Raw genomic sequence first — 22860 nt, 5'->3', positions numbered from 1 at the left:
CTTCTATTTCTGTGGTTCTAATAACAACCAAGGTGAAGAACTACTAATTACACACACACACACACACACAGACACACACACACACACAAGAATATTAAAGGTCTTTCTCTCAGAATGTTTCACAACCACTTTTGTAGAATAAACAAGGTCCAGTTCTGAAGTTTTAGAACTTCTTTGGTGTTGGCTTTTTAATGTGAGGAAAACATGTAAAAATCTCTACTCCCTACATTTTTTGGGATACAGGGGAAAGGAGGAGGGTCTTAGAGTGGAGGGTGGAGCTGGGGCTAAGGTTGTCATTGAAGCGTGGATGTTTCCTGGCCGGGAGAGGGAAGAGGGAATTTTGGGATATGGCTCATATACTTATGAATCACATGAGTGTTGGGCTTGATTAAAACTCTGAATTTTCTTTGACATTGTGGCTGATCTGTTGATCTATTTTCACTCATGGTTCTACTAATGTGTTCTTTTCTTCCTCTGGGGGTGGTGAGCGGTCTATAAATAATACCTTATGTAGAGCTTCCTCTGATCTCTGCCCTTTGTTCTCATCTTTAATGAGTTGGGTGAGTGTTTAGCTTTTTCTGGGAAAACATTTTTCAATCATTAAACCTTTGCGTGAAGAATGTAGGAAAACAATTTTTAACCCCCTCTTTATCTTGTTCAATATCTTTCAGAGGTTTGAAGTGATAGAAAGCAGCATTTTTCTTTGGGTCATGATGAATAGCAAAATGATGATGCTTTCCTGTTTTCCTTTACCAGTGTAGGAAGAGTCAGTATGTGTAATATGCGGGATATAGAGTGTCAAATGTGTTTCGCTCTTATTTCCATTAAACATTTTTCATTCCTATAAATTGCTAAGTTATCAAAATGTCTACAAATCTTAGAAAGAAGAAACTATAAAAGAGGGTTTTTTGTTCCATTACTAAGGTTAATAAGAGATCTGTTATTAGCAGAGTAGACACATTGTTCACTGAGCTTGTGTATTTTTAAACACATGTGGAGCCAAACATGAGGGGTAAAGCTATTAGCATCTCAATGAGAGGGGAACATGTGTCAGCTGAGAGAGATGTATTAAAGTAAGATACAGCAACACATGCTGGCACTTTTTAAGCATGAAAGGGGAATTTATTTGTCTGACCACTTCACACACCATATTTTCAAATATTTAAGATCAGTATTGGTTCATACTGATATTTTACCTTACGTAGACGTGCCTTGTGAAGTCACAACAGAATTCTCACAGTTTTTACACCCTGTAGGCTCTACCCACATGGAGAATTTGAAATGCATATTTTTCCTACATTATTTGATAAATTTGGTTCAATAGTCATTCTTAAGGATTTCATGGTCACATATAGACATATAAAACCAAGGAGGCGTTGGCTCCTTTTGGTTTGTTTTCTTTCTCTCTAACATCAGGGGAAGGAGCGGTCTAGTGAGTCTGTTTGGTGTATTTATAAAGGTAATGCAGTTAATGATAGAATAAGCTTTTAAGACTCCACAAAAGGAGACATTTTGGAAGTGCTGGTGGGGGTGGATCTGGGGGGGGTTGGTGTTGCTATTTCCAGAGGTGATGAGAGAACACTTTTAATGGTTCTTCACTAATCTCATGTTTCTAGGTGGATTAAGTTTGAAGAAAAAGTGGAACAGGGTGGGGAGAGATGGAGCAAGCCCCACGTGGCCACTTTGTCCCTTCATAGCTTATTTGAGCTGAGGACATGTATGGAGAAAGGATCCATCATGCTGGACAAGGAGGCTTCTTCTCTCCCACAGTTGGTGGGTAAGTATGTTGTCTTAAGCTCCTATCATTTTTTTCTGCTCTACCTACCTCTCCATGAGTCTCTTTCAATGTAGAAGACTTCTAGTGTAAGTGGAGCTGAATATTCTATAACATTTATTCTCTCTCTTTTTCATGTTATAAAACTAGTAAGGGTTATTGCAAAAAATTTGGAAAATACAGACAAATATTGAGAAAAAAATTAAAACTCATCCATCTTACTTCCATCTGGACATAACCATTGTTAACCTTTTGGTGTATTTCCATCCAGTTTTGGTTCTCAGTCCTCTGTCTTATGCTTTTCACTTTTATGTTGTATTAAAAATTACCATGTTTATATGTACAGATTTGCATTCCTCCACTTATTAGCATAAGATTAATATTTTAAATAGAACCCTCCCCCTTCATCCTTGGTCATACTGCACTGGAAGTCTGGACACTAGATTTCTAGAACTCCTTGACCTTAGACATGGCGCTGAGCTTCTCTGGGCCTCAGTTTTGTCATCTGTAACATACAGTTTGAGTATTCTCTAAGAAGGAAACTGGTCTAGGTCTAGTCCCTCAGTTGGGCTGATTTTGTAGGTGAAAGTCAAGCTCCTTTAGCTGTAGGTAGAGCAAATTGGGTGGGACAAGGAGCCAGCAGAACGTTATGGATTAATGACTGAGTCAAGTCATGTTGGTGCCGAGGATCATTTGTATAACCCACGACAAGTCACTGAACCTCATGGTGCAGAGCAGCTTTGGCATCTTTGTAATTAGTGTCGTGTAGTGAATGTCAACTCACCATGTTGAACACCTTGAGCACACGTTGCTACATTCCAAAGAGAGGTCATTGTTTTCATTTTCTAGCAAGAGACTGGCCTAAGCTGCCTTATTATCCTTCAGGTTGGTGTGCTAAAGATCATGTTTTCCTTAAGGAGAGGTGCAGGGGCTCTGCTTATTATTCCTAGGAAAATTCCATAACTCGGTGACCACTGGACCTGTAGGGATGACTGCACTTTCTTAAGGGGCCTGCAGTGTGTCTACTTTGGGATTGTGAGGAGAGGATGTGGATCGTGGCCCTGATGACCAGTGTAAAATTCCTGTGTAATCTCAAAATTTCTTTGAATATCTGTAGGCAGAGGGCTTGTCTATGGCATCTGTGCCTTTATGGACAATGGGAAGGCTATAGTATTTGTATTGGAAGAGAAGATCAGTTCTCAAATCAGGCATATATCTTGCTGACCTATACATATCTGTTTCTTCTTCAGAGAGCTTGTTAGTTAGATTTACAAAGCAGCTCCGCACTTCCCTTGCATCTGAAGTGCTTAAGGTACAAGTGGAGAGGGGAGAAAGACTAATGTGAAGATGCTGGGTGGACAGAATGAATTAGTTTATGCATTTATTCAGCAGTGGTACATGGCCTTCTACAATGAGCCAGACACTATTCTAGGCCCTGAAATTAGGTTTGCAAATCTACCACTTTGTAAATGGGATAAGTTACAAATCCATGTCCACATAGGTAGTGAGAAGATAATGTTGGAAATACTGCTTTATGTAGAATTTTTTGTATTTGACAAGGCAGGTGAGACTGAAAAACGACATCTGATATATGAAGAGAGCTGTTGGATTATTGTACGCAGGGAAGATGAAGCCCATCTACAAAGACAGAGAGAAGCAAAGGGAACGAATGGTTTTCCAGGCTATTTGTTTCACTGACTTTTCTTCATTTGTTAAAGCTGCAAGAGAGATTGTTATCCAAAAAAGTATCATGGTTAGCAAAAATCAGTCCAGTTTCTGAGTGAGATTTGCAATTTTCAGGCTTTAAGAACTAATCTAGAACAAAGATGTCTGAAGTTAGAAGTCAGAAGTGCCTAAGTGCAAAGCAAAATGGGAATTAAACTTGTGACTGGGCAATGGATAGCAATCTGTGTGTTGTGGTTTAAGGGTCATCGGGAAGTTTCCTGTATTGAAAAAAAAAGTCCTACCGTAGACCATGGTTACTTTCTGAACTTCCACTGTTTGGAGATTCATTTCACTGAACCCAGGGTTTGTTTTCTATTAAAATATACATACTCTTTGGCAGAGGTCATATATTCATTCCATGAGCTGCAGAGTGGTGTTGTAGAAATAATGGTGGATTTAAACTGTGTGGGGGTTAATTAAAGTCTACCCCTACTAGCATGTGTGACCATAGACAAGGCACGTTGCTTAACTTATTCGCAGTCTCTGTTTCTCATCCGTAAAAAGTGGATGAAGGTAGACCTCTCAGGGTGTTGTTAGAATTGAATGAGGATCTCAGGTGTAATTGTACTTACTTCGATGACTATCCCAGTATGAATGAGTTTATCCAGATCTTTCTACATGTCACCTAGCAGGGGCTGAGTGTAGACTGAGTCAGGTCAAGAGATGCTCAGGGACTTCATGAGCAGGAGAAAAATTCTGAAAGGTGTAGTAGATGGAGCTAGAAAAAAACCTCACAGCTTCTTTGCTGTGCCTGGAGCTGGCTGGTCAAGAAGGGTGATGAACGTTAAAGTTGAATTATATACTTGGGCTTTTCTGTAAAACTGTCTTCGAGGTCTTCAGCACCAGAAAGAGCCATCTTAAGGCGTTTCTGGTCTTCAGTAACTAACTGACCTTTTCCATGTAGTAGAAGACAGAGTCCCATATTACACTGGAGCCTCATTAGCCAATGGCCAAAGAGAGAGGTTCTGGTATTTACTACATTTAAGAAAGGTTCATCAAGCATTTTACATTCTCAGTTTAATTTTCCGTTACTTTTTATTATCCGCTGTGGCTTTTTTTCTCTAACCTCCACACGTTTTCTTTAATAATGTCATTAAATTTTAAAATTGGACACCACTAGGTCACTTTGACGTGTCATCACTCAGTACTATGTTTGCTCTACCATCCCTGAGGCAAGCAGGCAGAGAGCCAGTGCTGTCATTCTGGAGCTGATAACACAGAGAAACAATTCAGAGGCAAATAACACACATCACAAGAAAAACAAAGAAATTTTTTTAAAAAAATGGACTAGATTTGAAGGAGTGGGGAGAAGAGCATGTTTGAGAGAGTGTAAGTGGCTGAAAAGAAATACTTAAAAATCCTCTGAAAGAGTCAAATCCTTACAGCAGCTTTAAAAACATGAAAGAAAAAAAACTGCCCTGATTTCAAGTGATAAAATGGCATGGTAACTTGAGTTACTGTCATTACTTGATTATTAAAAAATCTTTTGCTAGCAGAGGATGCAGTGGATTTGTTGTTTCCTGAATGGTGGTGTTATTCAGACTTGAGAATTACATGCAGCTAAGTCTTCAGATGCATTTCCCCTTCACCCTACTTTTATTTCGATAAACAAGAAGAAAAAGAAATCAGGATGAGTGTGATTATATCCAACAAACAATAGCACGATTTCTTTCCTTTTTTGCAGTCCACTTGCTGCCCCTTCTCAGTGGCCTCCGAGGGGCACCCTCCCTTTGCAGGTGCAAAGCCACTACCACCTGGGGGCCCATGAGCAGTGGCCACTGCCTAAGCGGGTGTCACTTCTCACACTTGTGTAAAAATTCAGCCTCATTCTGATTCTCCTCAGGACCTCTCCTAGTTTTCTTCATGAAGATCCCCTTCTGAACCCTAATAGAAAATTTGTGTTATTTAAAGGATAAAACATCATTTTTATAGGTGATTTTAATAACTTTATTATTGCTGTCATCTTACAATTTTACTTTTAAAGTATCATTCACATATGAAGCCAAGTACATGAGAATTTCTCTCCCCTCCTTAGTTAAAAAACAATTATAAGCCATTTCAGGTATTTTATTATGATGGGAAATGGATTAGGAAAATGTAGCTCTATTTTTGGAGCTCTCATTTTTATATTTAAAGGCATTCCTGGGCTGTGCATGTTGGCAGATATATTAGTCAGGTTGTTTCTTGCTTTTAACACCTTTTATATTTTCAAAATGGTAATATATTTATTTTTTTATCACAAAACTAAAACATGTTCATTTCTAGTAATGCAGAAAAATATAACATGCAAAAGTCAAAATACCACTAATCTCATCTTTCAGAGCTATCCTCCCAGCAGTTTTTCGGTACATCTCTGTTTACACACATGAAATTTATTTTACAAACTGGGATCATACTATAACCCTCTAATCTGCCCTTTCTAACTTAAAAACATAATATGAATATTTCCATGTTATTAAATATAAGTATAAACATCATTTTAACGGCTGCAAAATAGTTAATAATCTATAGTTGGGCATTTAAGTTGCCTTCAAGTTTTTATCGTAAAGAAAAGAAATGAACATTTTTGTTATACTTTTGTGAAATTGCTTATTTCCTGATGATAGGTTTCTTATGGTGAAATATTCGAAGGGTTTGAACATTTTAAAGGGCTTTGTTTTGCATTGGCCAAGTGGCCTTCAAGAAAGGTTGTCTTGTTTGTTACTGTCATCATCAGTATATGGCCTTGTCTATTGCATACGACATTCAAGTCACTGGAGACTGGTCTTTTAAATTTTGCCACTTTGGTAGATTAACATAAAATTGGTGAAATTTGTATAAATTTGTTTAAATTGTCTGTTAGTCTTGAAGTTGAATATTTCTTGGGCCTTTTGTGTTTCTTTTAAGAATGGACTTATATACACTACCAAACGTAAAATAGATAGCAAGTGGGAGGCAGCCACATAGCACAGGGAGATCAGCTCGGTGCTCTGTGACCACCTAGAGGGGTGGGATAGGGAGGGTGGGAGGGAGACACAAGAGGGAGGAGATAATGGGTATATATGTATATGTATAGCTGATTCACTTTGTTATAAAGCAGAAACTAACACAACATTGTAAAGCAATTACACTCCAATAAAATGTTAAAAAAAAAAAAGAATGTTACCTTTGACCTTTTTTGGGGGGTTGCATGACCATCTTCTCTTCAAGTTTTTTTTTTTTTTTGGTCTAGAGTTTCCTTCTTAAAGAAAGAAAAATATATATCATGTGATACGGAAAAAGATCTAAACTGTGAATCAGAAAACCTGGTTTAATTGGGGGGGGGGTCGCCTTTAATTAGGCTGTATCTGTGAGCATCTCCCCTCTCGCGCTCTTTTCTCATCTGTATAACAAGAGTTTGAACCTGATGCTTCCTGAGCTTCCTTTCAGCTCTGCGATTATCTTGAGCTGGCACTTTCTCTCCCAATTGGTAACGTCTGTGGGATTTTGAACACTGAAGGCTTAATTTTAGTGTAGCTATGAAATGTTACTGCCTCCACTTTCCTTGAAAGGTTTTGTAGTTTATGCTTAAAGAGATCCCTGTGGGCCATTTTTATGGAAACCTAATGAAGGGCATAAGCCACACAGATGTTGTAACCTGTTCTAATTGGTCATTTCCAGACATTAGTAACAGAGGGCTGGCTGTGCATATATATGCACTGGTTTGAGATTACAGGAGAGGTCAAGAATAGAGGGAGGCCATGCCAGGAAGGGTAGATAAGAAACACTTTAATCCACAACCCTGGAATTAGAGTAGGAGTTTGATAACACTTGCTGCAGATATGCCAGGGCTATTTATTTTTATGGTTCTTCTGTAAAATGGACTTTCCACTTTGATTAAGATTTAAAGGGAAAATAGATGGGTTGTATTCAGTAGCACTTAATTATTTTACCGTAGAACAGAGGGTTAAGTATAATTACAGGATCCGTTCTGAGAGTTTTACTGAGTAAGGTTTGTGTAGTTAAAAATACTCAGAGCTAAAGGCCATTCTCAAACCAAAACATTCCTATGGGAGAAACTCTTCCTGCTTTGCCCAGGCTCTCTACCAAGTGGTCCAGTGTTATGTGACATTTATAGCATCTGTGTAAGGCATGTGATGGAAAATCCTGGATTCAGCCTCTACTTGGCTCCCAGGTAGTTGATTGTACACTGTGTGAATTGTCAGCTTCTGGCTGTGAGACCAGTTCCATGACTGCTTGTTAAAAAGATGGACTAATGAGAGGTGCAGTCATGCCCAAGCAAAGCCCCTTGAACATCTGTAACTTCACTTTGCGAAGAGATGGGAATGTTTGGGAGGTGCTGTTATCCTATCAGTATCCAGCAATTTTCTTTCAGACTTCTTCTGCAAAAGAAGAGCTTTTGTTCTCTTCTCCACTTTTGTATGTGGAGGAGTTTGTGCAAGAGGAAAATATTGACGTGTGTTGATGCAGCCACGCGCCTGAACGGGTGGGCCTGGGAGCTATTGTTCTAGCTCTCTGCCAGGGACAAAGCTCTATCTGCAGACAGTGAGGTGTTGTCCTGCCATTGAATCTTTTTTATTATTATTATTATTTAGTTAGTTAGTTAGTTTTGGCTGCGTTGGGTCTTCATTGCTGCAACCGGGCTTTCTCTAGTTGCAGCACACGGGCTCAGTAGTTGTGGCACACGGGCTTAGTTGCTCCGCGGTACGTGGGATCTTCCTGGACCAGGGCTGGAACCCGTGTCCCCTGCATTGACAGGCGGATTCTTAACCACTGCGCCACGAGGGAAGTCCCGTGCCATTGCATCTTGCACAGATTCTGTGATATTTTGTCCTGTGCTCCATTCTGGACAGTGGATATGTCAACCTGTGATGTGACATTAGAGGAGACTTTTATGTCATACTGCTGACATGCTGATTTGTGAGAAAGAGGACTCCTTGTTTTCTGTTAGAGTAAAACATATCCTTCAGCACACCCGCCCATGGAGCAATTTCTGTAAAGCACAATCATCCTTTCTACTTAGAACCATTCTGAAAAAAAGAGCTCAGAGAAATTTTTTGGGAAAGATTTTTCTAAGACTATTTTATTTTATTATTTTTTATTGAAGTATAGTTGACATATACAATCTTATATTGGTTTCAGGTGTACAACATAGTGAATTGGCATTATTATACATTATGAATTGATCACCATGATGTCTAGTAATTATGTCACCATACAAAGTTATTACAATATTATTGATGATATTCCCTATGCTGTGCATTACATCCCATGACTTATTTGTTTTATAACTGGAAGTTTATACCCCTGAATCCCCTTCACCCATTTCACCCACCCCCCTCACCTCCTCCCCTCTGGCAACCACTAGTTTGTTCTCTGTATCTTTGGGTCTGTTTCAGTTTTGTTTCTTCATTTTGTTTTGTAGATTCCACATATAAGTGAAATCATTTGGTATTTGTCTTTCTCTCTCTGACTTATTTCACTTAGTGTAATACCCCCTAGATCCATCCATGTTGTTACAAAAGGCAAGATTTTATTCTTTTTTATGGCTGAGTAATACTCCATTTACCACACACACACACACACACACACACACACACACACACACACACACGTATATATCACATCTTCTTTATCCATTCATCTATCAGTAGGAACTTAGGTTGCTTCCATATCTTGGCTATTGTAAATAATGCTGCAATGAATATAGGGGTGCATATTATCTTTTCAAATTAGTGTTTTTGTTTTCTTTGGCTAAACACCGAGAAATGGAATTGCTGGATTGTGTGGTGGTTCTATTTTTAATCTTTTCAGGAAACTCTGGTACTGTTTTCCACAGTGGCTGTACCAATTGACATTCCCCACAATGTAGGAGGTTTCCCTTTTCTCCACATCCTCACCAGCACTTGATATTTGTTGTCTTTTTGATAACAGCCATTCTGACAGGTGTGAAGTGATATCTCATTGTGGTTTTGATTTGCATTTTCCCAATGATTAGTAATGTTGAACATCTTTTCGTGTGTCTGTTGGCCATCAGTATGTCTTCTTTGGAAAATGTCTATTCAGATCCTCTGCCCACTTAAAAATTGGATTGTTTGTTTTTTTGATATTGAGATGTGTGAGTTCTTTATGTATTTTAGATGTTAACCCCTTATTGGATGTATCATTTTCAAATATCTTTTCCCATTCAATAGGTTGTCTTTTTGTTTTGTTGATTGTTTCCTTTGGTGTGCAAAAGCTTTTTAGTTTGATGTAGTTCCATTTGTTTATTTTTGCTTTTGTTGCCTTTGCCTGAGGAGACAGAGCTAAAAAAATACTGCTAAGACTGATGTCAAAGAGTGTACTGCCTATGTTTTTTCCATGAGTTTTATGGTTTCAGGTCTTTCATTTACATCTTTAACCTATTTTGAGTTTATTTTTGTAAATAGTGTAAGAAAGTGACTTAGAGCTAATAGAAATTTTAGTGATTTTTCTTTTTTAGTAAGACTAATATATTAAAATTTCTAGAAAATTCTGATCAGGTTATACTTTAAAATGACTAATAGAATATATTGGAAAGGCTTTAGTTGGATCCAAACAAGAAGAATAAACCTCCCTTCTTAGAAAAGACTGAGGCATAATTTTATACTTTAATCTTTCTTTCATTGGATTAATTAGTGTTCAAATAACCTGATATGGTATTATTTTTCTTTACTTTGTCCTATTATAAAGAAAATATAACATTACAGAAGAATTTGGGAAAACAGATTTAAAAATCAGTAATGTGATGTTAAATTTTGCATATTCTCTTCAAGATTTTTTCATATCATTTATATTTCTGGCACAGTTGCTATGATAGAGTACATGAAATTTTCTAATCTTACTTTTAAACAAAACAGTTGGAAAATATAATTACTTATTGTGTTACTAAGAGAAGAATGTGATTAATGTGAATTCACTACTAACTGGGATTGAAAAATATTTACAAGACAGTTCTTCCTCTCTAAACATGTAATTAATACCAGAATATTTATAACTCTCTCTTTAATGCCAATAGCACTGTACCCTGTATCTTTACCTTCACAGACAGTGGAAAGTTAGAAATTTTGAAGATAAATATATTGATATTAAATTTGAGGATGACATCCATAAAATTACAGTAAAACATGAACTTTGTGGTCTTGTGACTGAGTTTCGTTTTTTGCTTTTGTTTTGCTTTGTTTTTGTATCAGAGATGATTGTTGACCATCAGATTGAGACAGGCCTATTGAAACCTGACCTTAAGGATAAGGTGACCTATACTTTGCTCCGGAAGCACCGGCATCAAACCAAGAAATCCAACCTTCGATCCCTGGCTGACATTGGGAAGACAGTCTCCAGTGCAAGTAGGATGTTTACCAACCCTGATAATGGTAATGCAGGGGCCACCTGGCAGCTGCTCTCTCTTACCTGCCTCACTCACCTTTATTCCACCTCTTGTCACCTTTATTTTTTTTTTTTAAATCCCTCTTCTTATTTCTTCTTTTCTCAAGTTCATATGCCACAGCCATTTCATAATGACACTTTTTATCCAATTGGGCAGGTTTGCAGTCCTGTTGGAAAGATGTCAGCAGTTACTGTAGGCTGCAGATGCCAAGATGCCTTGCTTGTTCCACACACATCTATTCTGATTGACTGAGAGGGTTTGGTAATAGCGCTATGATAAAACAACTGAATGTTTCCAGTGAATCAGCAAACTTGCAGATTATTGAGTACATCAAGGAATGTGCTTTTGACATGGTGGTTTGTCAGAATGAGGAGGATAGACTAAGATACGATACTCTGACATCTCGCATCATGAAGTGTTTGCTTGGTACATGAGTTGGTGTCCAGCCTATAAATGATCATTCATAAAAGTAAGCTTCCATATTACTTTTACTGCTTAAAAGACCAATCTACTCTTTTGTTATATGATACTGATAGTTAGATGTGAGAATCATTATTCAAGGTAGGATATTAATCCCATTATATAGCAATAGGAAAGGCACTGTGTTTTATTTATACTCTCTTGCATTTACCAGAGTTTCTTGCAAAGTGTCTATCCTCTGTATCATTGTCTTCGTTTTGAATAAATTTCATGATCTGGTGCAGTATAAGGAAGAAGTTAATTTCCATGAGGTATAGAAAATGAAGGTGTGGGGAAAGAGTTGCTAAGCATTGGGCTGGTAAAACTAGGTCTCTCCCATCCCACCCCCAGTCATTTTAGTATTAAGAGAAATGAGTAGATAAGGGAGCTTCTAATTCATTGTTCTCAGCTGCACTTTCAGAATAACATAAAACATGTTGTCACGCGAAAGGTGGACTAAGTGAAGTGTATAAACTGAATTCTAACTCAGCCACTCCATTTCTGGAAATCGGGTTTTCTGACTTAATATTAAAATTAATGGTGGGCTGGCAGAGAGCTTACTGTTAGCAAACTTTGCTATATTTTGGAACCATCCCATGTCGCTTTTTTAATGAGTGTTTGGTCATTAAGCAGAACCAAATGAAAAGTTCAACTTTATTGAGTGACTTTTATATTGATTTAATTGCTGCTATAAGTTTTTTTTGAAGCACAACAGGTTATAAATAAATAATTAAAATGAAAATGTTCTTTATAAAAAAACATTCACGAAAGGAAGAATCTAATCTAGAACATTCCTGTGACAATGTGATGGTTCTACCATTACCTGGAATATTGAGGCTGACTGGAAATGTTTTGATTTTTGTGTATCTCTTGTTTTATTTATTTTTTAAATAGCATTTTGAAGAGTTTAATGGCTGGAAATGTTATGTGATAAACAGTTTGCTAAAACTGATGTCACAAATAATAATTTTAAAAACAACTCACATTTTAAAAATTATGGCATTTAAAGTACAAGTCTGTTTTTTAATATCTTTATTATCCTCTTTCTCACATAAAATGAAATTTTATGATTTGGAGACTTACTTTTTTTATCACGAAGTTGGTGGTAGTATAAAGAAGCAAGAAAGTGCATTGTTTTCAAATGTTGCTGTATTTGCAATGAGAAGAGGAATGAATATTGTAGAGCCAGGGTGCCTTCTACCAGTGTGGTGTGAGGGTGAGCTTCATTTTCACGGAAGTATAGGCAGAGGAGAAATTAGGAACGGATGGGTCTTGGAGGCCAGAATCTTGTGCTTTAGAGGAAAGCATTTGGACATGGAATACACCTAATGAGTTGATATTGCTCGGTCATTCAATCTTTTATCCTATCAGTAGATCTTCGTACTTCAGAGGAAAGTTGAAATTGCATTTGTCACTCACCTTCTCACATGTGAAATGCCATAGATGCTGGGCAGAAAGCAAGTTGGAAGGGCAGGCAGTTCTTTTTCTTTCTGACTCTTCAGCTGATCAGCTTACACCCTACAGCATGGAATATGATTTAGGCCTTTTAAAAGATGTTATTGGCATTCGTGTTACCTAACTCCTTTTAAATATCCAGAGGCAAGATTTGGCTTTGAGAGATTCTATAGTAATGAGTTTCATGTGCCTCCAAGGTACATTATTATAAAGTATCAGATGGGAAATTTTTGGTTTTCTAGAGGCACTTTTTCTTAACTTGAAAGTTTATACAGTTAGAAATGTTCTTAAAATAAAATTCTAAAATAAAAAATTATAGAACTTTTGCTACTACTTTAAGAAATCAGAATCATGTATCTATTGTAGTTGAAGCTAGATTCTAATATCCCCATGTAAAAACCTAGATAAACTGCAGTCACCTTGGTTTTCTATCACAGCCTTAGAAAATGGACTCAGGATGATGCCAGCCTTAGTTATGATAGCAACAATGCAACTAATAGCTGAAATCTATGGACATACTGTAGAATTGGAAATTTTTTCATTCCCCAGTAGTGTGCTACCCCTTACATACTCACAAGAGCCAATTGCTATCGGGAATTTTGAGGGCTGGTTGTAAAACACAGCTACTATTAAAAATTAAATTACATAAACATATACAATTAGATAATATTATTAAAAACAATGGTAATAAATACTCAAAATTCATTATCTCCTACTTATTTTACTGCATTTTACTATAGGCTATGCTCTTCAGGTTATTTACATCTATTGTGTCTGTGTAGTCAAAATGCTACCAAATAGTGTTCTGCTACAAAATAGTGGGAAGTAGAACACTTCTTCCCAACTCTGTATTCAGGGACTTCATATTGGAAGCTTGGACTCAGTCACGATGGTAGTATTACACCATAGAAATCAGCAAACGCTACAAATCAGTACTTGATATATTGTTTTGTCAGTTGTTTCTAGACTTAAAAAAGGGATAGAGAAAATTCTAATAATGCAGATTAAACTTAAAAGTAGGTAGTGTCTATAGCCATTATCTTAGCTTGGGCTCCTATAGCATGTTACCATAGACTGGTATAAATGCTTAAACACAAGCATTTATTTCTCATAGTTCTAGAGGCTGGGAAGTCCAAGATCAAGATGCAGCAAATGTGGTTCTTGGTGAGGGTCCTCTTCTTGGTTTGTAGATGGTCACCTTCTCATTCCATCTCCACGTGGTAGAGAGAGCTTGATCATCTTTCTCCTGTTTCTTCTTATAAGGGTGCTAATTCCATTCATGAAGACTCTGCACCCAAAGCCCCACCTCCTAATACCATTACATTGGGAGTTAGGATTTCAATATATGAATTTTGGGAGAATACAAACATTCAGTCCATAACAGCTGTTAAAATGTGAATAACACAAAGAATTGAGGAAATATTCTTTCAGTATTCAGAAGATATTATCCAATTTAGCAAAGGAGTCACCCATATCATTGATGATTGAGTGAAGTCAATACACTCATACTTACATATATCTTCATTGTTTCACTTTTGTCTTACTCATTAACATATATGATAATGGATGTTCAATGGATGTCCAATGGATGTTGGACCTATGCTTGTTTGCCAGCTGAAACCATAAGTTGGCTACTGATAGAAGAGTTTGGTAAAAATCAACAAAAGCTTTCTGTGAGAATCAACTGGCTGTAGGCAGTTTACAGTAGAGCATTGTGTATTTATTATTTGTACGTGTGCTGCACATCTTTTATAGCAGTAAAATTTACTACACATATACAAACACACACACACACATTTTTCCACCAGAGAGCTGGTTTTCAAACATTTACCAGCCCACGCACTACAGCCCACCACTGTCTAGCCATGGCCAAAGGTTAACTCTAATTTTTCGGGTCTTGATGTGGCTTTGGATTCCAGATGATTTAATGATTTTGAAAAGAAATGAAAAACATTTTTATTTTTAATAAATCAGGGAAGAATCAGGCTAGCTTCCGAGATGTTAATTATTGTGAAATTGCCACTTATCCAAGACATCTGTGAATTCTGGTGGGCATGTCTGCCAGGTACTAAATTTTAGGCAAGTGCTATATTTTCTCAATATATTAATTGAGGCATTTCTATGGAGTTAGTGTTGCATGAAGAAATTAATGAAGTTTTCATTTCCTCTGGTGTTAGACTTTCGTTTACCTATTCTCTTTCTTTCGCACTGTTATTTTAGGTTGAACCATATGAAATTGCCATTTTTGTGGGTAAAATAAAGTTGACTATCGGCAATTTCATATGGTTCTACTTAATAATTTGGTCAGAGATACTCAGATAATAGTTCCGTATTATTTTAGTTTACTATGAAAGAATAACACTGAAGCCTAGGAACATTCCTTGGTAGTATTTAAAAATCAAATAAGATGTATTTAGTTTATGTTTTATTAGAAAGTGAAAGTAAAGTTTATACCTAATCGGTATTCAGTCAATAAATTGACACGGTTACCTGATAACTCTGTTTTAAAAAGTCATGTTTTATAGGATTATCTGATTTTTAAAAGTATCATTTACCATTTAAATGGATACTTTTGATATGTATTGTCTAATCTTAACAAAAGATGAGTAATACCCAATTTAAGGACCAAGAACCTTAATTCGAGTATTCGGCTTTCACTCCCTTTATGGAAATTTGGGCAAAGCCATTATGAATTTGTCCCTGGTCTTTTCCTGGCTTCATTTTCCCCCCCTAGACTATCATAAAAATCCTTTCCTTCCGTGGTCTGGGAGTACAGATGCCCTTTACTGAGAAGTGACTTTGGTTTTCCAACTGCATCTAGACTATGAATTTCATTTTGCCCAATCCAGTTTTATGATCCCAATATTCATTAGCTTTTTCAGCAAAAAACTGGAAAGGTAATTTAGTACCCAGTTTCTGTGTTTGTAAAACAGAGATAATGAAACTTAAATGAGATAATAAATGTAAAATGTTTAGAATGGTAACTGTACATAGTAATCACTCAACAAATAATACTAAATTATATGTAATAAGTTTAGGCACAATTAAGGAAGAAAAATCTCATATTGAGTAAGAGTATTTTCTGGAATGATATTTGCTCTGTAACTTACTGTTTTGGAAGAATCTCATGGGCATAGTGCTGATTTATTTTCTCTGCCCTTTGATAAGTGATACCAATACCATTTCATTAGCAATGGAGAGGAGGAAGCCCTTTCTCATCACAGCCCTCTTACAGAATAGTCTGTCCCCATCATTGATTTTCCTCTTTGCTGGCTATCAGGGAAACCCTAAACCACACTGAGAATCGAAGACTTAAAGCCGCTGCAGCAGGTAGATGAGGATTTGGAAAAGGTGGCAGCTCTAAGCCAGGGCAGCTGGCTCCTAGAACTCATGCTGCTTCCTCCAGGCTTTCTCCTGGTGCACTTTGGCCTCTTCTGTAGTTATGGGGACCCAGGGCCTGCTCCTGATTGAACCTCCAAATTCTATCTGAATTCACCACTTTCTGTTTGTCTATCAGGTATGAGAAATGCAATCCACTTGCTCCCACCATTTATTGCCCACCCTTTACTTTCTCCCCGGATTCCTCTTTTCAGTGTTATCTGCCAGGCAGGATGCTGCTTCCTAACTCTTTCCCACACTGCTGTTTCTGACATTAGCACACAACACCTTTAGGTATTTTAAAAAGTGTAGTCTATTGCTGTTACCTATAACAACACAGATAGTGGTTAGCAACATAGAACAAACAATGAAAAGAAATCATTTTTTTTCTGTTAGTAGTAATTCTAGGTCCCACTGAAATTTAAGTAGGATTAGCTAGGCTCCTGCAGCTTTGCACCCGATCGGAGGTTAGGCATATTCCAGCTATTTGGTTTGGGTATTCCATCAAGCTGCCTGGATATTGGCATGTGGTGGATCTGGCTGGGACCATCGCCAGGTTTGGCAGCTTTCTCAGTCACTTTAGACATTCTTAGCTTTTGTCTGGGTTTTGGATTCCAGCTTACCCCAATTGTTTCTGGCTGGTTATTCTACTTTGCAGTATCCCTTTCCCCCCATACCCTTGAATTCAGACCTGCTCCCTGAATCAGTGAGTAAGGCAGACATTTCCCTAACTTCCCTCAAAGATACTGTTCCAGAAGCAGGTCACTGTGCTTCTCCAGTTCTGAGATAGGTCAGCTGACAGGCTCACATCACCTTCAGAGGAGTCATCTTCCCAGGTGCCTTTCTGCATATAACCAGCTCTTTCCAAAAACCAGCAGCACACATCCATCTGTTTTGTTCAGAACTCTAATTCTCCGTTCATTTGCACAGCACAGATGAATGTCCTGGCTAGAATTCAGTGAATGACCAAGCTCTTCTCAGTCTTAGATTAAATGAACCAATCCATGGAAAGTTTCTAGAAAAATGTCTGAATAAAAGTATTCCTTAATAACTGTAGTATTTCTACATCATCTATCAGATACCATTCTTATTTTTTTTTTCCCTTTCCCCAGACAGGTGACTGATCTTCCAAGATTTTTAATGTTCAGATCTTTAAATAAACAATAACACATTTTTCCTCCAAGGGTCATACCCTTGCAGTATTTGCTAGTCTAGTCTGCTGTTTATGGCAATGAAGAGTCAGGCTTAAGAGATATAACACGAGTGAGTATTTAGTTTTTGATATTGAAGGCCTACTTTACAATCTTCTCCTTGAAGACATGGCACCATCTTTTCCAAAGGTTTCATTCTAATCCGGGAGTAATACTTAGTAGCAGTATGAGTTTGAGCAATTTACATTATCTCCTTGAGCCTCAGTTTCTATATCTGTAAAATAAGGGTACTAATGTCTTATTCTATGTATATAACCAAGAGTAAAGGAGATACCTTTGTGAGAAGTATTTAATAATCATAACGTGAGATGTCATTGTAAGGAACAGCTATTATTCAGAAATATTTTAAGGGGAAAATTTAGTGCCTTTCAGATTTAAAACTGAAGACAGAGCTTCAATTCCCCACCATTATTTTGTATTTTCTCATTTTCTGTGTCTTTTAATTTTTTTCCCCCACCACTCCATATATGAAAACATTCTTAGAGTTTTATTTTTAAAACAACACCACTTTCATTATCAACTTTACAGAATCCAAATAATACATAAGGAGGTGCCACTCATGGGCTTTATAATATTTTTAACTTAGAGTATAAAGATTGATTAGTATGTCTGAGCAATGACAGTTCTTAGCTATCAATAAATAATATATGTATAGCAGGACGTTACCATGAAATAAACATATTTTAAAATTTTACTAATTGCCAGTCTGTTTTACATAACCAGGGTCTGTGATGGAGTAAAGGAATGGAATGATTCTCATTGTCGTATCTTACCACATATGAATATTCTCTTCTCCATTTCTTTCTTTCTCTGGAAAAGAGCCCTTAACTGATTTTCTGCTGCCAGCCTCGAGTAAATCTTCCAAGGCTTGAGATCCTTGATAGAGCTACCCTTGTGAAGTCTTGCTTTTCCCAGACTCAGCTTGCTGTGAGAGCAGATAGGAGGGTAGGTGTAGATCCTACTCCCTGCCCCGGTCTCTATGAAAGAGAAATAGAGAGGAGAGGAGAGGGAAGGACAGGAAAACATGAGGGATGAGGGAAGGAAAAATAGAGACATGAGATGTGAGCACTGTGGACTCTTTCCCGTGTCTTCCCAAAAGAAAAAAGGGGGAAGAAAATCAAAGTCTTCCAAGAATGATAAAGCATGCCTCATTTTACTTGAACCCTGTTTCAGTATAAATACAAAGGACAAAAAGATTTTTTTCAGGTTTATGAACCTGATATCTTAAACATCACATTTTGATATTAAAGTTGCATTAAATTAAGCCAAGGTTGCTGTCTTTCATGTTTTCCAGCACCCTTCAGGATGTTGAACAAAGGAAATATCGTTCCATCAATGGTTATAGTAGTAGTAGCAACAACAATAACACCTCCCATTAATTGAGCACCTGTTATACACCAGACATTGTTTCCTGTGATGTTTCTAATGTTTCTATATCATTATCTCTAACTGCAGATGAAAAACCTGAAGCTCAGAAATGTAAAATAACTTGCCTCAAGACAGAGAAGTGGGGGAACCTAGTGCACTTGATAACAATATTCATATTCAACTGCAGTGGTAATGAGCTTCCTGAACCATAATTTATTTCCCACACATCAGTGATTCCACGGCTCTTACTTTGTGTAACCCTGTGTTGTTGAAGGGCTCTGAGGTCATTCTGTGTCTAGGCAGGAATCCTTGCCAAACACGGCGGTTGGATGTCTTTATTGGCTTTCTAAATGGAGATTTCTAGGCAACATGTCATGTGTTTACAGGTGAAATATTGCTAAACTCCTGAGTTAAATTTCTTGGCTAAATAATGGTGTGGAATACATAGTAGGTGCTGAATAACTATTTGAACATACAACATTGCAATCCGGAAAGAGTCCTAAAATTTTAGCACGAGTAAAATTTGTTTTCTTCGTAATAGGATTTCTAAGAAAATGTTTTTTTGATAGGGTTTTTTGGTGTTTTTTTCTTTTTGGTTTATTTCCCTGATTCAAGTAGGGACACCCTTACTTGAACAGATTTAGGATTGATGGTTTTGAACAAGCTGATTCTCAAGGGAAAGATGAATCATTACTCCCACCCCCCCCAACCCAAAATCCTCCTCACAACACCTTTTTCTACAGTCTAGATATTGGAAACCATCACCCGAAAATCTTTAGAGCTATGTCTCCTCATCAAGTCACAATAATATAAACCAGTTTCTACCTTGTTTATGCCAGAAGTCAGGCAAAAGTGATTTAAAAGAGAATATGTAAGGTAGTAGCAAAGCTATTTATTTTGTAGCTTAAGTGTAGAAGAGGTACAGTGAAAGCATTATTTGGAAAAGGCTTACACAATATATCATTACTATGCTATAATCATAGAAAGTTTGGCTTCATGTTTAAGAACAACTTTTCAACATTTTATCTTTGGAGTAAATTTGTGAAGAGAAGAAAAGCAGCATGAAAAGGTTTCAGAGTTCGTATCTCTTCCTGCACAGAAGTACACAGAGGTCTAACAAATCAAAATGTTGGAATTTGCCAATATGAGTAATGGATGCTGTGAGCCTCCCAGTTTTCATGAGGGTAAGCAGCCAGATGGCTCCAATCAGCTTTACTAAAACACAGGTGCCAAGTCTCTATGGGCAGTTTCGTTTTCATGCTTGTCTTTGGAACCAGGTTCTTTGCCAGTGTGTGCCAGGCTCCATTCCATTGTCCCCTTGATGGCGCGGCTTAGCATCAGCGGAGGCTGTATATGCAAAAAGGAGTTCCCAGCTTTAGTTCCCAACAAATAACGCACTGACATGTTGGCGGGGGGGCGGGGGGGGGGAGTAGAGGAGAGAGAAGCTGTTGGGGAAAGCCAGTCATCAGCACCCGAGTTTTGGAGCAGCTGCTGACCTCTCGTACTTGTTTTAGGAGCAAGCCATGGTATTGGTGATAGAGTTTGGGTGGTTTTGTACTGTTCAGCAGCTGAAGAATGTGAAGGCTCTTTTGAGTTTACTTTGCATTCCTAACCTCCCTCTGTTCTCACTGATCTGGAATTTTAGTTGGTCCTTTCTTGGTCCTAGATAAATGGCTGCCAGTTGTCCAACCTCTTCCATTTCCTTTAGCTAAGCCTGCAGGAATATTGGCTCGCTAAGCAGGTCCCTCGGTTGTCAAAAGAAATAGGAGGTGAAAATTGGCCCGTATGATAATATATATTTCTAAATGCCTCCCTCTTAACAAAAGCAATTTTGGAATAATCTCAACTGGTTCATTTCCCTTTTTCATTTTTCTTAGTGCAATAAAAACTTGCAAAGAAGTTCAATTATGGGAAACAAAAATTCAGATTGCAAAGAAAAGACATCAGATTTGCCTCAAACAGGTGCTGGCACAGATGGCCCGCTCACAAGTCCTGGCTTTATTTACAGCTTTTAAACACAGACAGATAAATTGACAAAAATGTTTCTAGATTTTATAATGTGCTGAATGCCCAAATGTGGCCATCAACTTACATTAATTTGTAATTGATTCAATTTAGAACTTGACCTCCCCAGTCACCAATAGCCTTAAGAGGACTATTTTTCTGCCCTGTCATTTGCACGCTTGTGTCAATAGATAATCTTTGCTTTTGGTTGGATATGCTTTGTTTGTTGCTTTGATCATTTAATGACTATATTATTAAGGGGAAAAAACCTCTCTCAAGTCAAATTGTACACAGTCTGATGGTTAGTTATTTCCAACCTCATTGTTGTTCCTTGAAGGATAATTATGCTGCCTGTCTTACCAGGAGTGAGGCGTTTGATGAGAATAGCAAAACAGATGACATGAAACCCAAATGGAACTATCTTCAGGCTGAAGTTGATGGTGTTCTCCAGTTGATTAAAAATATCTGGAGGCACCATGCTGTATATTTAGCCTACGTCATTATTCTCTCTCTGATGTGGTCTAAGATTTGGCATGGGTACACCACATATTAAAATCAAGTATTAAAGGGCACCAGAAAATGAGAAATAACATGCATTTCTAAATTGATTTGTAGTAAGGTATTGATTTATCTGTATCCTAGTCTCATGTTCCTGAAGGGCTGAAAAACAGGAAGCAAAGGGAATTGAAAACCAGTTCTGTATTCATCAAGGAAAATGTTTCCGAAGTCGGAGTATGAAATGTTGCTTTCTGTTTTGTGTACAAGATCCATGAAAGGGTCTGTTGGGCAAATCACAAGAAAGCGCCTTACGAATAGAACACCCTGCTCCCCATGCTTTACAGAAGTGTGTGTAACTTCCCTCTGTGTGTGCTTATGTGGTGCAAGATTATTAACAGTCTTGATCGTACATCTTGAGATTAGTGTTCATTATGTAAATCTTTCCTCTGGATATAATCCATGTTTTGTGTGTTAGAACTTCAGGGCGGATCATCCACTGGTACTTGGGGAACTATGATGATTGAATGTAATTTGTTTTAGGCTTTTAAATTCTGTGTTGGGATTTGTTCCATCTAAGGATGCAGGGTCATGGGAGGGGGGGGTGTGTGTCAATGTAATATGTCATTGTTCTCCTTTAACCTGCTTGTGTGATTTGCTTTAGTATTTTTTTCTTCTTAATTAATGCTTTCATCCTCATCCTTGCTGTGGCTGCTCATGTGTCCTCCTCCTCCTCCTGTCTTCTGCTTCTGACACTAAAGCCCGCAGCCCGCTTGAGAACTCAGTGCCCTGCCTAGCAACCCGCACCTTGGACGATGACCCCCGAGTGCGGCGCTCTCCCAGCGTGGGATGGCTGAGTAAGTCAACGACCGGGAAAGGGCAAGGACGGTGGCGGTGGTGGGCGTGGGAGGGCAGGAAGATGGGGCTCATGGTTACTGAGTGGAGGGCATCCTCAAGAATGCCTGAAAGGGCAAGGCTCACAGATTCCTAAATTCACAATTACGGATTCGTTTCTTCTGTTAGCAAAGAGGACAGTAATAGTGTATTCTCTGGGTGGTCTGCCATCCTGCATTAAGCTGAGTACCTTGTAAGGCAGTGGAAAGAGTTGGAGACTAAGGGTTGGGCTTGGCACTGGCAGTGCTCCCGCCACGGAACACTTACAGAACCTCAGTTTCCTCGTGGCGGTGATGACGCCAGATCTTCTTACTTCAGAGGATTGGGAGGAAGATCTCTTAAAGATGAGGTCTCTGAAGGTGGTGTGAAAGCATTCAAATGCTGGATGAGAGGAAAAACTTACTAAGTTAGTGGTCTAAATCTCCCCTCCCCGCCCAGTACCTGTTAAGTGACAAAAAGGCAGTAGGTGCTACAGACAATGAAAACGTAGCATAAGATAGAATCTTTATTTTTTATAAAATAAAGAGTTTTGTTAAAGAGACAAGATTTATATACCTAAAACCAAAAGAGAAGAGAACATGTACCAAAAACGACATGAACTTCCCCCTAAGATTTCCAAGTTTGATTATATGTGATATAAATTTCTTCTAGTTGTGAGGAAGCCTGTTCATGGTGACATCATTAGTCTTTTAACTTTATTATCACGTTTCTTA

General features: G+C 37.9%; 1 protein-coding gene across 9 annotated transcripts in view; it reads left to right on the top strand.

Moving 5' to 3' along the window:
• SLC4A4 (solute carrier family 4 member 4) overlaps positions 1–22860 on the top strand; it is a 429784-nt gene that overhangs the window by 235584 nt on the left and 171340 nt on the right. For 5 of the 9 annotated variants that reach the window (XM_082390084.1, XM_082390085.1, XM_082390086.1 and 2 more), the window contains 3 exons: positions 1617–1777; positions 10690–10842; positions 22015–22110. In XM_082390084.1, the coding sequence (XP_082246210.1) occupies positions 1617–1777; positions 10690–10842; positions 22015–22110 (410 nt within the window). Of the gene's footprint in view, positions 1–1616; positions 1778–10689; positions 10870–22014; positions 22111–22860 lie in introns of all 9 variants that reach the window. The other 4 variants (XM_082390088.1, XM_082390089.1, XM_082390082.1 and 1 more) reach the window with 2 other exon arrangements.

This window comes from Balaenoptera borealis (assembly GCF_965194805.1).
Source record: "Balaenoptera borealis genome assembly, chromosome: 4".
In the NCBI taxonomy this organism is placed as follows: Eukaryota; Metazoa; Chordata; class Mammalia; order Artiodactyla; family Balaenopteridae; genus Balaenoptera; species Balaenoptera borealis.
The sequence above is the reverse complement of the archived record's forward strand: the minus strand, read 5'-3'. Positions and strand labels throughout refer to the sequence as shown.